Consider the following 14,446-nt stretch of genomic DNA (forward strand, 5'->3'; position numbering starts at 1 on the left):
AATAGGACAGAGGTGGAGGCATGCAACATGAATGAATGGAAAGTGAATGAAGGGGTGAGACAAAGTGTGGTTGAGTGGTTACAAAACAAGCACAAGACATTGAATGAGCTATATTTGTGGGGTAAAAAAAATAATAAACTGCCCTTGCTGAACTGATTTTAATAACACATGCCTAAAGTCCCTATAGTGGTTTTACAGGGTCTAGCAGAACACTTATGAAAAATTAGAATTTTGGGTGCAGCTCAGGTCATATGTTCTTATACGCCTTAGGACTATATCTACTTTGAAAATATTGGTGACTGATGAACATTTGCAAAACTAATTTCAAAATGCTGTTTCCTGTGATGCGAATATGAGCCCATGTCTCTATGGTTTCAGTGCTTCTCTATTAGAGAGGGTATGGAGAAGGTAACAGCATCTAGAATACCCAGATTGGTGGAGCATGTCTATGAAGTAAGGGAAGGCTACCCCAGTTTTAGCTTAACAGATACAGCAGTGTTTCCTCTGCGTTCATTTAAGCGTGGTGCGACGCCACGGAATAATCATTACCGCCACACCAAAACAAACCTCCATTTCTACCAAACATAGTTTCAATAAAGTCCTGTAAAGCACATTTGCTTTTCTTGGTAAATAGATCATCTGTCTGGGTTCAACACAGTACTGAAGGTTATTTAGCTCTGTGAGCTGTGGCAGGCAGCCTGCAACTCAAGAAACAAGGCGCGACAGTGCTCAATACAGGTGCTCTGCGGCACAAAACACAATTCACTTGAATCACTTTAGAATGCACCTGTGTGAGAAACGGCATGCCAGGAACCAGTGTGTCATACAGAAGCTCTGCAGCGCTAAACACAATTCACTTGAATCTCCTCAGAATGCTCGTGTGATAAACTAAGAGGTACGTTAGCTTGTTTGACTAACATTAGCTAGCCTACATAAGCTAGCCTACATAAACTAGGTATAACCTAAAAACTCTAACATAATTTAGATCTATAATATTGCTGCCACAATTGTAACGGCAATTAGCTATCCGAAATCCACAAGTATGTTGATGATAGAAACATGGTTAACTAACGTTACTAGTTTAGCAAGTTAGCTAGCTAGTTTGTTTGGAACTGAATCAAGTGCAAGCAAGATAGCTACATTTATCAGTCTTCGATTAGATAATTTTTTTCTCATGGTTAACTAACGTTACTAGTTTAGCACACACATACACACACATATATATATACACGTTTACACACACACACACACACGTATGTGTGTATACACACACACACACACACACACACAAACACACACACACGTATGTATGTATATAAACATACGTACGTGTACACACACACACGTATGTATGTATATAAACATACGTACGTGTGCACACACACACACACACACACACACACACACACACACACACGTCTGTGCGCACACGCACACACGTCTGTGCGCACACACGCGTATGTGCGCACGCGCGTCTGTGCTCACACGCACGCGCGTCTGTGCGCACACGCACGCGCGTCTGTGCGCACACACACACGCACGTCTGTGCGCACACACACACGCGCCTGTGCGCACACACACACGCGCGTCTGTGCGCACACACACACACGCACGTCTGTGCGCACACACACACACACACGCACGTCTGTGCGCACACACACACACACGTCTGTGCGCACACACACACACACGCACAGACGTGTGTGTGTGCGCGCGCAGACGTGTGTGTGCGCGCGCGCAGACGTGTGTGTGCGTGCGTGCGCGACATAAGCTAGGTATAACCTAAAAACTCTAACATAATTTAGATCTATAATATTGCTGCCACAATTGTAACGGCAATTAGCTATCCGAAATCCACAAGTATGTTGATGATAGAAACATGGTTAACTAACGTTACTAGTTTAGCAAGTTAGCTAGCTAGTTTGTTTGGAACTGAATCAAGTGCAAGCAAGATAGCTACATTTATCAGTCTTCAATTAGATCATTTTTTTCTCATGGTTAACTAACGTTACTAGTTTAGCACACACATACACACACATATATATACACACACGTTTACACACACACACACGTATGTGTGTATACACACACACACACACGTATGTATGTATATAAACATACGTACGTGTACACACGCGCGCGCGCCTGTGCGCACGCGCGCGCGTCTGTGCGCGCGTCTGTGCGCACACGCGCGCGTCTGTGCGCACACACGCGCGCGTCTGTGCGCACACACGCGCGCGTCTGTGCGCACACACGCGCGTCTGTGCGCACACACACGCGTCTGTGCGCACACACACGCGTCTGTGCGCACACACACACGCGTCTGTGCGCACACACACACACGCGTCTGTGCGCACACACACACGCGTCTGTGCGCACACACACACACGCGTCTGTGCGCACACACACACGCGTCTGTGCGCACACACACACGCGTCTGTGCGCACACACACACGCGTCTGTGCGCACACACACACGCGTCTGTGCGCACAAAACACAATTCACACACACACACGTCTGTGTGCGCACACACACACGTCTGTGTGCGCACACACACACACACACACACACACACGTCTGTGTGCGCACACACACACACACGTCTGTGTGCGCACGCACACACACACACACACACACACACACGTCTGTGTGCGCACACACACACACACACGTCTGTGTGCGCACACACACACACACACACACACACATACATATATACATACATATATACATATACATATATACACATACATATACACATTAACCCCCCCCCCCCCACCCCCGTTAACTTTTCCCCCACAGCTAACATATGAATTTGTAGTGTGGCATCTATGGTCCAGGAGGATAACTAATTCAATTGCTTGTTGTTTTATGGTAGAGGTAACTCTTAAAATGCAAGTGCCAAAAAAAGGTAATGAAATATTAGTCAGGGCAATCTAAAATAAGATCAATCATCTCTGTTTCTTTGATTGCCTCGGGAAAGAAGAGAAGGGCAACAACATTGTAATCGCAAAAATAACAACTACGACCTTGGCTAGTCAATGCATAAACCGAAAAAAAATGAATGCGTGTATTGGTGATATAGGAAATTAATTTAATAATTGTAATAGTTCTAGCTGTAACAAATTGGCAGTTATAGGGATTATATTACATAGAATAGATCAAAGTAAGACGGATCAACATTTTATAGAACGTGTGTGTGGGTTTGTGCATGACTGACTGAAAGTGTGTGTCAAGGACAAGGACTTGAGCAATACTGAAGAGTATCCAAGCAAAGACGAATAAGCTCTGGGACAGAACAAAAGCTTCAAACAACTGGACAGGAAGCAGGACAAACTATGGGTATCCTATAACACTGTGGCATCAGAAACAAACAGCATTTAGCAAACCTGACCGAAGAGCTGACCTGCAGTAGTGAAGCTTCTCCAAGGACAGGGAGGGCAGTTTCTTGCAGAATCTGCACACTGACTGCAAGTTCACTTCCAACAACAAAACTGCCAGCTCACAAGGCAGCAACAACATGGCTGTTCCTTAACACCAGACAGACTGCAGCAGCACACAGCAAGGAATACACAGCACACAGCAAGGAATACACAATCTCCACCGCAAAGTGGAGACAAGACATGGCTCACCAATGACCAGGTCATTACCATCTCAAGCAAGACAGCACACGTCATCTTTGTATTGTGTGAGAGACAGTGTGACCCATGGCGGTTCCATAGCAGCAGTCTTCTAGCATTACACTGGGCCAAAGCTGTGAAAAAGCAGCTGTGCAAAACCATCATCAGGGTACAACGAGGGTCGGTGATGATTTCTTAAATTGCAGTTATCCAAAAGGCAAGATCCTGCTATTCTACAGTATGTCGTAGTGCAAGCAGTGAAGTGCAAAAACTTGTGTACATTTTCAAAAACCTTGCGTAAGGCAACTATGAGAGCATTTGGGTGCGTGTTATGACAAATTAGTTGATTATTACCACTCTCCCAATGTTTGTCAGCTCTAAAATGTGATACGCAGTCAGATTCTGAAACAAAGTGGAAGCAGATAAACACAGTTAAGTTCATTTTACAAGAGATCCAACTGAGACTTTCAGTGAAATATTCCTCCCGACAATTTAAACAAAATTCGCCAGTTTGAGAGGAATATCACTAGGCATCACAGGCGTTTTTCCATCCACCAGTAAGCAAACAACATTAACATTTACATACAGAGCCTTCAGAAAGTATCCACAACCCTTTACTCTTTCCACATTTTCTTGTGTTACAGCTTGAATTGAAAATATATTACATTTAGATTTTGTGTCACTGGCCTACACACAATGACCCATAATGTCAAAACAGAATTTTGATTAAAAAGTTTTTACAAATGATTAAAAATGAAAAGCTGAAATGTCATCTTCAGTCAATAAGTATTCAACCAATTTGTAATGCAAGCCTAAATAAGTTCAGAAGTCAAAATCTGCTTAACCTCTTACATCTAGACGTTCCACTAGCGGAACACCTGCTCCAATATCCAATGATAGGCGTGGCGCGAATTACAAATTCCTCAAAAATACAAAAACTTCAATTTTTCAAACATATGACTATTTCACGGCATTTTAAAGACAAGACTCTCCTTTATCTAACCACACTGTCCGATTTCAAAAAGGCTTTACAGCGAAAGCAAAACATTAGATTATGTCAGCAGAGTACCCAGCCAGAAATAATCAGACACCCATTTTTCAAGCTAGCATATAATGTCACAAAAACCCAGAAGACAGCTAAATGCAGCACTAACCTTTGATGATCTTCATCAGATGACAACCCTAGGACATTATGTTATACAATACATGCATGTTTTGTTCAATCAAGTTCATATTTATATCAAAAAACAGCTTTTTACATTAGCATGTGATGTTCAGAACTAGCAAACCCCCGCAAACTTCCGGGGAATTTACTAACAATTTACTAAATTACTCACGATAAACGTTCACAAAAAGCATAACAATTATTTTAAGAATTATAGATACAGAACTCCTCTATGCACTCGATATGTCCGATTTTAAAATAGCTTTTTGGTGAAAGCACATTTTGCAATATTCTAAGTACATAGCCCAGCCATCACGGGCTAGCTATTTAGACACCCGGCAAGTTTAGCCTTCACCAAAATCAGATTTACTATAACAAAAATGTTATTACCTTTGTTGTCTTCGTCAGAATGCACTCCCAGGACTGCTACTTCAATAACAAATGTTGGTTTGGTCCCAAATAATCCATCGTTATATCCGAATAGCGGCGTTTTGTTCGTGCGTTCAAGACACTATCCGAAATGGTAAATCAGGGTCGCGCGCATGGCGCAATTCGTGACAAAATTTCTAAATATTCCATTACCGTACTTTGAAGCATGTCAACCGCTGTTTAAAATCAATTTTTATGCAATTTATCTCGTAAAAAAGCGATAATATTCTGACCGGGAATCTCCTTTTCGGCAAACAGAGGAAAAAAATCACAAAGACGGGGGCGGCCAGGGCACGCGCCTAAGCCCACAGTCCCTTGATCGGCCACTTGAGAAAGGCGATAATGTGTTTCAGCCTGGGGCTGGGATGACGACATTCAGGTTTTTCCCGGGCTCTGAGCGCCCATGGAAGACGTAGGAAGTGTCACGTTAGAGCAGAGATCCTTTGTAAAAGATAGAGATGGCAAAGAAGTTCAAGAAATGGTCAGACAGGCCACTTCCTGTAAAGGAATCTCTCAGGTTTTGACCTGCCATTTGAGTTCTGTTATACTCACAGACACCATTCAAACAGTTTTAGAAACTTTGGAGTGTTTTCTATCCAAAGCCAATAATTATATGCATATTCTAGTTACTGGGCAGGAGTAGTAACCAGATTAAATCGGGTACGTTTTTTATCCAGCCGTGAAAATACTGCCCCCTAGCCATAACAGGTTAACAAGTCACATTAGTTAGATCAAATCAAAACACGTTATTCGTCACATTCGCCGAACCTTACAGTGAAATGCTTACTTACAAGCCCTAAACCAACAATGCCGTTTAAAAAAATACTTTCTGAATGTAAGAATAAGAGCAGTGGAAAAATAACAAATAGCAAGACTATATACAGGGAGTACCGGTACAGAGTCAATGTGCGGGGGCACCGGTTAGTCGAGGTAATATGTACATGTAGGTAGAGTTAAAGTGACAATGCATAGATAATAACAGAATAGCAGCAGAGTAAAGGGGTAATCTGGGTAGCCAATTGATTAGATGTTCAGGAGTCTTATGGCTTGGGGGTAGAAGCTGTTTAGAAGCCTCTTGGACCTAGACTTGGTACTCTGGTGCCGCGCGGTGGCAGAGATAACAGTCTATGACTAGGGTGGCTGGAGTCTTACCATTTTTAGGGCCTTCTTCTTACACCGCCTGGTATACAGGTCCTGGATGGCAGGAAGCTTGGCCCCAGTGATGTACTGGGCCGTACGCTCTACCATCTGTAGTGCCTTGCGGTCGGAGGCCGAGCAGTTGCCATACCAGGTAGTGATGCAAACCGTCAGGATTCTCTGTGGGTGATGTGAATGCCAAGGAACTTGAAGCTCTCAACCTGCTTCACTACTGTTGAGAATGGGGGTGTGCTCAGTCCTTTTCCTGTAGTCCACAATCATCCCCTTTGTCTTGATCACGTTGAGGGAGAGGTTGTTGTCCATGCACCACACGGTCAGGTCTCTGACCTCCTCCCTATAGGCTGTATCTTCATTGTATGTGATCAGGCCTAACACTGTTGTGTCATCGGCAAACTTAATGGTGTTGGAGTCGTGCCTGGCCGTGCAGTCATGACTGAACAGGGAGTACAGGAAGGGACTGAGCACGCACCTTTGAGGGGCCCACGTGTTGAGGATATGTGTGGCGGATGTGTTGTTACCTACCCTCACCACCTGGGGCGGCCCATCAAGAAATCCAGGATCCATTTGCAGAGGGAGGTGTTTAGTCCCATGGTCCTTAGCTTAGTGATGAGCTTTGAGGGCACTATGGTGTTGAACGCTGAGCTGTAGTCAATGAATAGCATTCTCACGTAGGTGTTCCTTTTGCCCAGGTGTGAAAAGGGCAGTGTGGAGTGCAACAGATATTGCATCATCTGTGGATCTGTTGGGGTGGTATGCAAATTAGAGTGGGTCTAGGGTATCTGGGAAAATAGTGTTGATGTGAGCCATGACCAGCCTTTCAAAGCACTTCATGGCTACAAACATGAGTGCTACGGGTTGGTAGTCATTTATTTAGGCAGGTTACCTTTGTGTTCTTGGGCACAGGGACTATGGTGGTCTGCTTGAAACATTTTGGTATTACAGACTCAGTCAGGGACTGGTTGAAAATGTCAGAAGACACTTGCCAGTTGTTCAGCGCATGCTCGGAGTACACGTCCTGGTAATCCGCCTGGCCCAGCAGCCTTGTGAATGTTTACCTGTTTAAAGGTCTTACTCACATTGGCTGCAGAGAGCATGATCACACAGTCGTCCGGAACAGCTGATGCTCTCATGCGTGTTTCAGTGTTACTTGCCTCGAAGCGAGCATAGAAGTAAAGGCTCGTGTCTCTGGGCAGCTCTATGTGCAATAATAGCGTTAAAAATACTTTTTTGAATGACTACCTCATCTCTGTACCCCACACATACAATTATCTAAGGTCTCTCAGTCGAGCACTGAATTTCAAACGCAGATTCAACCACAAAGACCAAGGAGGTTTTCCAATGCCTTGCAAAGGGCACCTATTGGTATATCCATAAAAATAAAAAAAGAAGACATTGAATATCCCTTTGAGCATGGTCAAGTTAATTACATGTTGGATGGTGTGTCAATACACCCAGTCAATACAAAGATACAGGTGTTTTTCCTACATCAGTTGCCGGAGTGAAAGAAAACCACTCAGGGATTTCACCACGAGGCCAATGGTGACTTTAAAACAGTTACAAAGTTTAATGGCTGTGATAGGAGAAAACTGAGGATGGATCAACATTGTAATTACTCCACAAAAGGTTTGTTAAATGACAGAGTGAAAAGGAAGCCTGTCCTGAATAAAAATAATCCAAAACATGCATCCTGTTTGCAATAAGGCACTATTTGAGGCAAGTCCAACAACACATCAGAGTACCACTCTATATATTTACAAGCATGGTGGTGGCTGAACCATGCATCATCATGGTTCAGTCTGCTTTCCAACAGAAAAGGAGACAAATTCACCTTTCAGCAGGACAATAACCTGAAACACAAGACCAAATATACACTAGAGTTGCTTACCAAGACGATATTTCATGTTCCCGAGTGGCCTAGTTAGAGGCCTAGTTACAGTTTTCACTTAAATCGGCTTGAAAATGGTCGCAGTCGCAATGATCAACAACCAACTTCACAGAGCTTGAAGAATACATTTTTTTTTTAAATATTGTACAAAGCTCTTAGACTTACCCAGAAAGACTCACAGCTGTAATCGCTGTGTGTTGACTCAGGTGTGAATATTTATGTAAATAAAAAAAATAAAAGTTTTGATCGGTTTGGTGGCAGGTACTGCCAACTAGCGCAAAAATAGTGATATTCTCAAAACTATACATCGTCAAAAATAATATCACGATATGTAACTGCAACGATTTCTTCCCACATCACTAGTTGTTTATCAGGTGCATTCTACTTTATGTAAATTAGATCATTTGTATTTCATTTTCAATACATATGCAAACATTTCTAAAAACATGTTTTCACTTTGTCATTATTGGGTATTGTGTGTAGATGGGGGGGAAAAATCTATTTAATCCATTTTGAATTCAGGCTATAACAAAATGTGGAATAAGTCAAGGGGTATGAATACTTTCTGAAGGCACTGTGGATAGATTTAAATAAGCCTATTGACTACTTCACACCCAGGGTCTACTCAGCTGGAGCAACGACAGGAAAGCACTATAGGAGGACTATGGCAAGAGCAGGACTGAGAAACACACTGCACTTAAATGTGAAAAGTACACTGACATATAGAGGAGCTTATTGTCTTAAAGGGGAATGGAAACACCTTAGCAAGTAAATCTAAGCAAAGAGATGTATTCAATCCACTATTACTGAACATTAAGATGTGCATTTAACATAAAAACAAGGTTCATTTGAGCTATGGTCAGCACCATTTTAAATTGCCATAGTAACGACTGACGCCAGTGCGTCACTGGCAGGAATCAAATTATCTGTGGTACTGAGTTTGCGCGTAGAGTGAATCAAAGAGTGAGGTTAGGTGCAGACAACGAAGATGGCAACAAGTAGTATTTCAAACATGAACTGTATAGCGCCAGGCTGTATCCCTCGGTAAATCCCTGGGTAAGCTACGATCGACTGCCCAAGGACCTACAACTTTCGAAGTGGCTCCATGTCCTGAGAGGAAGAACATGTCAGCACGAGCTAGCAGGATCTGCAGACAGCACTTCGCGATGAAGGGCACTTTCGATGCGGAATCATAGGCCAACGTTGAAGCCCTCTGCTTGCACCTCCATTTTACATTGAGGGTTATGGTGTAGGGGTTACCGACCGACCATCATCGCTTATGTCGGAGTTAAGCAATTAAGACTGAACGGAGGAGGAGACGAGAGTCAATGCAATGGAGCCTGAGGTAACGTTAACCGGTCATTACAAACTGGACAACTTTGTTGCAACTCTAGTTGAAGGTAACCAGCTAATTGCGTCTGAAGTGTTTTGTGTAACACCCCAGCAAATAACGTTAGCAAGCAACTCAACTGCAACAGTTTCTCCGTGTACCCGTTATTAGGTAGTTACTGTAGCTAGCTTCCACCTCAGCTTGTCAAGTAACATTACTGGAATACATTTTGTTGACAGATTTGTTTTTGTAATGTTTTGTTAGCTCCACGTCATTTAGCTAGACTGAAGTTGACAAAAGCTATTGTTTGCTAAAAAAAATTCCCTGTATTTGCTGTGCGTGTCCCTGTATTTGCTGTGCGCATAGAATAGGTAGCTTGATAATGCCAACTGATATATTTGGGTTCAGTTGTCTTAAAAGGTTTGTTTGTTTTCAGGATGACATCTTCATCCCTGAAAAGGAGGCCGAGGAGGTACATGCAAATCCATGTTATTTCTAAGTCTATTTCAAGTATATGCAGGGATTCTTGAATATAACTACAGCCTAATAGATGCCTTAATTGTTTCTTCCAAAAGGAAAGAATGGTTAGTAGAGCATGCCAAACTGACCCCTGGGTGACAGAGTGTTCCTGTGCTGCAGTGGAGAAGAGGTCCACTGGGACCATCCCTAAAGAGCTTGAGGACCAGCTAGATTAAGCTCACAACCATCAGTGTACAACCGAGTCCTGCCCCTATACGCCACAGATGGAGCTGACGGAGAGTGAGATCAGTGAAGAGCATAACTTGCTGTGTGAACCTGAGAGTTCAGAATCACATTCATCACAGTGCGAGCCAAGACATACGATCGATCCATTTGGGGGAGCAGGCTGGTGTTCTGGAAATGGAGAAGGAGCAGGATGTGCTACCTTGTCCCGGTCCTGCTGTTTCGACTCTCAACCTATGAATGCTCAGCTATGAAAAGCCAACTGACATTTGCTCCTGAGGTGTTGAACTGTTGCACCCTCTATAACCACTGTGCTTATTATTTTGATGTAAAAAGGGCTTTTGTAAAATACATTTGATTGATTGATTGCTTGCTGTGCTGGATGCTGCATATTCACTAACTGTCTGAGTGATGGGACATTTATATAGTACCTGTAACTAGGGATGCACGATTTATCAGTAAGGATATTGGACGATATTAGATAAAAATGGCAACATCGGCCTGAAGTCTAGTTTAACGCCGATGTGCAAAACCGACGTCAAAGCTGACGTGCATACCTACACTACCGTTTAAAAGTTTGGGGTCATTTAGAAATGTCCTTGTTTTCCATGAAAACATACAGAAATGAGTTGCAAAATGAATAGGAAATAGTCAAGACGTTGACAAGGTTATAAATAATCATTTTCTATTGAAATTAGTGTCCTCCAAACTTTGCTTTTGTCAAAGAAACATTTGCAGCAATTACAGCCTTGCAGACCTTTGGCATTACAGTGGTTAATTTGTTGAGGTAATCTGAAGAGATTTCACCCCATGCTTCCTGAAGCACCTCCCACAAGTTGGATTGGCTTGATGGGCACTTCTTACGTACCATACGGTCAAGCTGCTCTCAAAACGACTCAATAATATGGTTGAGATCCAGTGACTGTGCTGGCCACCCCATTAGACACAGAATACCAGCTGACTGCTTCTTCCCTAAATAGTTATTGCATAGTTTGGAGCTGTGCTTTGGGTCATTGTCCTGTTGTAGGAGGAAATTGGCTCCAATTAAGTGCCGTCCACAGAGTATGGCATGGCGTTGCAAAATGGAGCGATAGCCTTCCTTCAAGATCCCTTTTACCCTGTACAAATCTCCCTTTACCACCACCAAAGCACCCACAGACCATCACATTGCCTCCACCATGCTTGACAGATGGCATCAAGCACTCCTCCAGCATTTTTTTTCTGCGTCTCAAAAATGTTCTTCTTTGTGATCCGAACACCTCAAACTTAGATTAGTCTGTCCATAACACTTTTTTCCAATCTTCCTCTGTCCAGTGTCTGTTCTTTTGCACATCTTAATCTTTTTATTGGCCAGTCTGAGATATGGCTTTTTCTTTACAACTCTGCCTAGAAGGCCAGCATCCCGAAGTCACATCTTCACTGTTGACGTTGAGACTGGTGTTTAGAGGGTACAATTTAATGAAGCTGCCAGTTGTTTCTCAAACTAGACTAATGTACTTGTCCTCTTGCTCAGTTGTGCACCGGGGCCTCCCACTCTTTCTATTCTGGTTAGAGACAGTTTGCGCTGTTCTGTGAAGAGTAGTACACAGCGTTGTTCGAGAGCTTCAGTTTCTTGGCAATAGCTAACACAACGTGCCATTGGAACACAGGAGTGATGGTTGCTGATAAATGGGCCTCTGTACGCCTATGTAGATATTCCATAAAAATAAAAAAAAATCAGCTACAATAGTGATTTACAACATTAACAATGTATTATGATAAATTTGATGTTATTTTATGTATATAACGGAGGTAGGTGACATAATGACATCACAAAAAATTACAGCGGCACACAGCATTCCTAAAGAAGTCCACAATGTCTGCTGTGTGGATCTATTTTGAAGTTTCAAAGTTAGAAAACAAAAAAGGCCATATGCAACATTTGTGCTGATATTATTTCCCGAGGGGAGAAAGTGAAATATTTCAATACCACAAACCTAATTATTCATTTGAAAGTGCATCACCCCCAGACGTTCAGCAACTATTACTGGGCATACCGGTATTCCCGTTCAAACCGAAAGTGCTATTTAAAAGCATATATTACCAGTGAAAAAAAACACTGAAATGATTATACCACTGTAAATGGAGAAATTAACACATTCATCTAAAGTTTTCTTGTTGTATTTGTTGCAATTTAATAAACTCGGAGTTCTCTCAAAGTCACCATGTTGTTTTGTTGGTGTAGCCTATTAATTAATGTAGACCTATGAAGCACTGTTGGCCAACTGGTAAAATATTATGCAGTCTAGTGAAAATGACAATTGTTTTAATCTACCTTTGACTGAAAGATGTCACTTGTTGGCCCTTTTCTATCTGCTTGCACCTGGCTCCAGCAAGGCTGTCATCAAGTCAAGGGGTGGCTGTTTGGAGAATCTGGGTGACTGTTTGGAGAATCTCAAATGTAGGATATGTTTTGATTTGTTTGGCCCTTTTTTGGTTGCTGCATGGTTCCATATGTGTTGTTTCATGGTTTTGATGTCTTCACTGTTGTTCTACAATGTAGAAAATAGTTTAAAAAAATAAAAAATAAAAACGTTGAATGAGTAGGTGTTCTAAAACGTTTGACCTGTAGTGTAAATAGTGAAGAGAACAGGTCCCAAAATTGACCCCTATGGTACACCTTTATGTACTTCAAGAAATTCAGAGTTAACCCCATCAGTCACGATAGCCTGAGTTCTGTCACTAAGAAACCATAAACAGGTGTCCGAGCTCAGGCCTATTCAGGACAACTTATTCATTAAAATAGCATGATAAACAGTATCAAAAGCTTTTGACAGGTCCAAACAAAGCAGCACATTTCATTTTCGTGTCTAAAGCATTGACAATATCACTGGCTTCCAGTCGAAGCTCGCATCCGCTACAAGACCATGGTGCTTGCCTACGGAGCTGTGAGGGGAACGGCACCTCCGTACCTTCATGCTCTGATCAGGCCCTACACCCAAACAAGGGCACTGCGTTCATCCACCTCTGGCCTGCTCGCCTCCCTACCTCTGAGGAAGCACAGTTCCCGCTCAGCCCAGTCAAAACTGTTCGCTGCTCTGGCACCCCAATGGTGGAACTAGCTCCCTCACGACGCCAGGACAGCGGAGTCAATCACCACCTTCCGGAGACACCTGAAACCCCACCTCTTCAAGGAATACCTGGGATAGGATAAAGTAATCCTTCTAACCCCCCCTTAAAATATTTAGATGCACTATTGTAAAGTGGTTGTAAGTCGCTCTGGATAAGAGCGTCTGCTAAATGACTTAAATGTAACTACTTAGAACAAAAGCAGTAAAAAACTAAGCGCACACATCCAACAACTAAACAAGTTCAAGGCGAGCAGTCATTTGAAAAGTAAGAAAATTCCAGCGAGACAACTCAAAGGCGAAATCCATTAACGCCAAGATAATGGAATTCATTGCCCTTGACAATCAACCGTTCTCTGTCGTGGATGATGTTGGCTTTGGCCGACTGGTCGAGCACCTCAAGACCTGGTACACACTACCAAGTAGGCACTTTTTTTCCAGATGTTGCCCTACAGGAGTTACAGCATTGTTGAAACGCACATCCATGTGTTACTTGCTATGGGAGTCACTGCCATTAGCTTCACGACCAACATTTGGACCGGCGATGTCAGCCCCATGGGTCGACGAGGATTTTTGTACTGAGCAAAGCCATATTGCATGCTCAAGAATGTGCTTGTTCTCATACCGCTGCTGCCATTTCAATGGTATTTGAGAACATGTTTGAAACATGAACACTCCTTGCTCCATTTGAACTATTGACTCAAGAAATTAGCTCATCAACTGTGTGTGCAGCAGACGTGATACCCTCTGTCAAGGCATTGAAATACCTCAACAAAAATGCTGACACAGACTGTGGGGTTAAAACTTGAAAAATTACTCTAATTGAGGCTGTGACCAAGCGATTCAGGGGAATTCTCTGAGCCTCTTTACTGTGTCACCATGCTCGATGCTAGGTACAAGGACCGCTACTTCGATCCAAACAAGAAACAGGGTTTTATATAAAATGTTAGACATAGCTGGACAAGATAGAAACGGACTCAGTGATAGTGCGCACCGAGGGAGAGGACCCACAACAGAAAATGCCACAGACAGATAGAGCTGAAACTTCAC

At 42.9% G+C, this 14,446-nt stretch overlaps 1 protein-coding gene and 1 long non-coding RNA gene across 7 annotated transcripts in view; one reads left to right on the forward strand and one right to left on the reverse strand.

The window, feature by feature from the left end:
• LOC106580202 (2-oxoglutarate dehydrogenase complex component E1) overlaps positions 1–14,446 on the reverse strand; it is a 121,283-nt gene that overhangs the window by 69,555 nt on the left and 37,282 nt on the right. For 3 of the 6 annotated variants that reach the window (XM_014161009.3, XM_014161008.3, XM_082966163.1), the window contains one exon: positions 3,975–4,022. The exons of the other annotated variants lie outside the window; for them this stretch is intronic. In XM_014161009.3, coding sequence (XP_014016484.1) covers positions 3,975–4,022 — 48 coding nt within the window. The remainder of the gene's footprint in view (positions 1–3,974; positions 4,023–14,446) is intronic. 6 annotated transcript variants of the gene reach the window in all.
• Positions 9,489–10,300, forward strand: LOC123729344 (uncharacterized). Its single transcript, XR_006761130.2, has 3 exons — positions 9,489–9,602; positions 10,024–10,059; positions 10,163–10,300. It is a non-coding gene; the product is annotated as an uncharacterized LOC123729344 (long non-coding RNA).

The sequence above is a fragment of the Salmo salar genome, chromosome 20 (assembly GCF_965601325.2).
Source record: "Salmo salar chromosome 20, fSalSal1, whole genome shotgun sequence".
In the NCBI taxonomy this organism is placed as follows: Eukaryota; Metazoa; Chordata; class Actinopteri; order Salmoniformes; family Salmonidae; genus Salmo; species Salmo salar.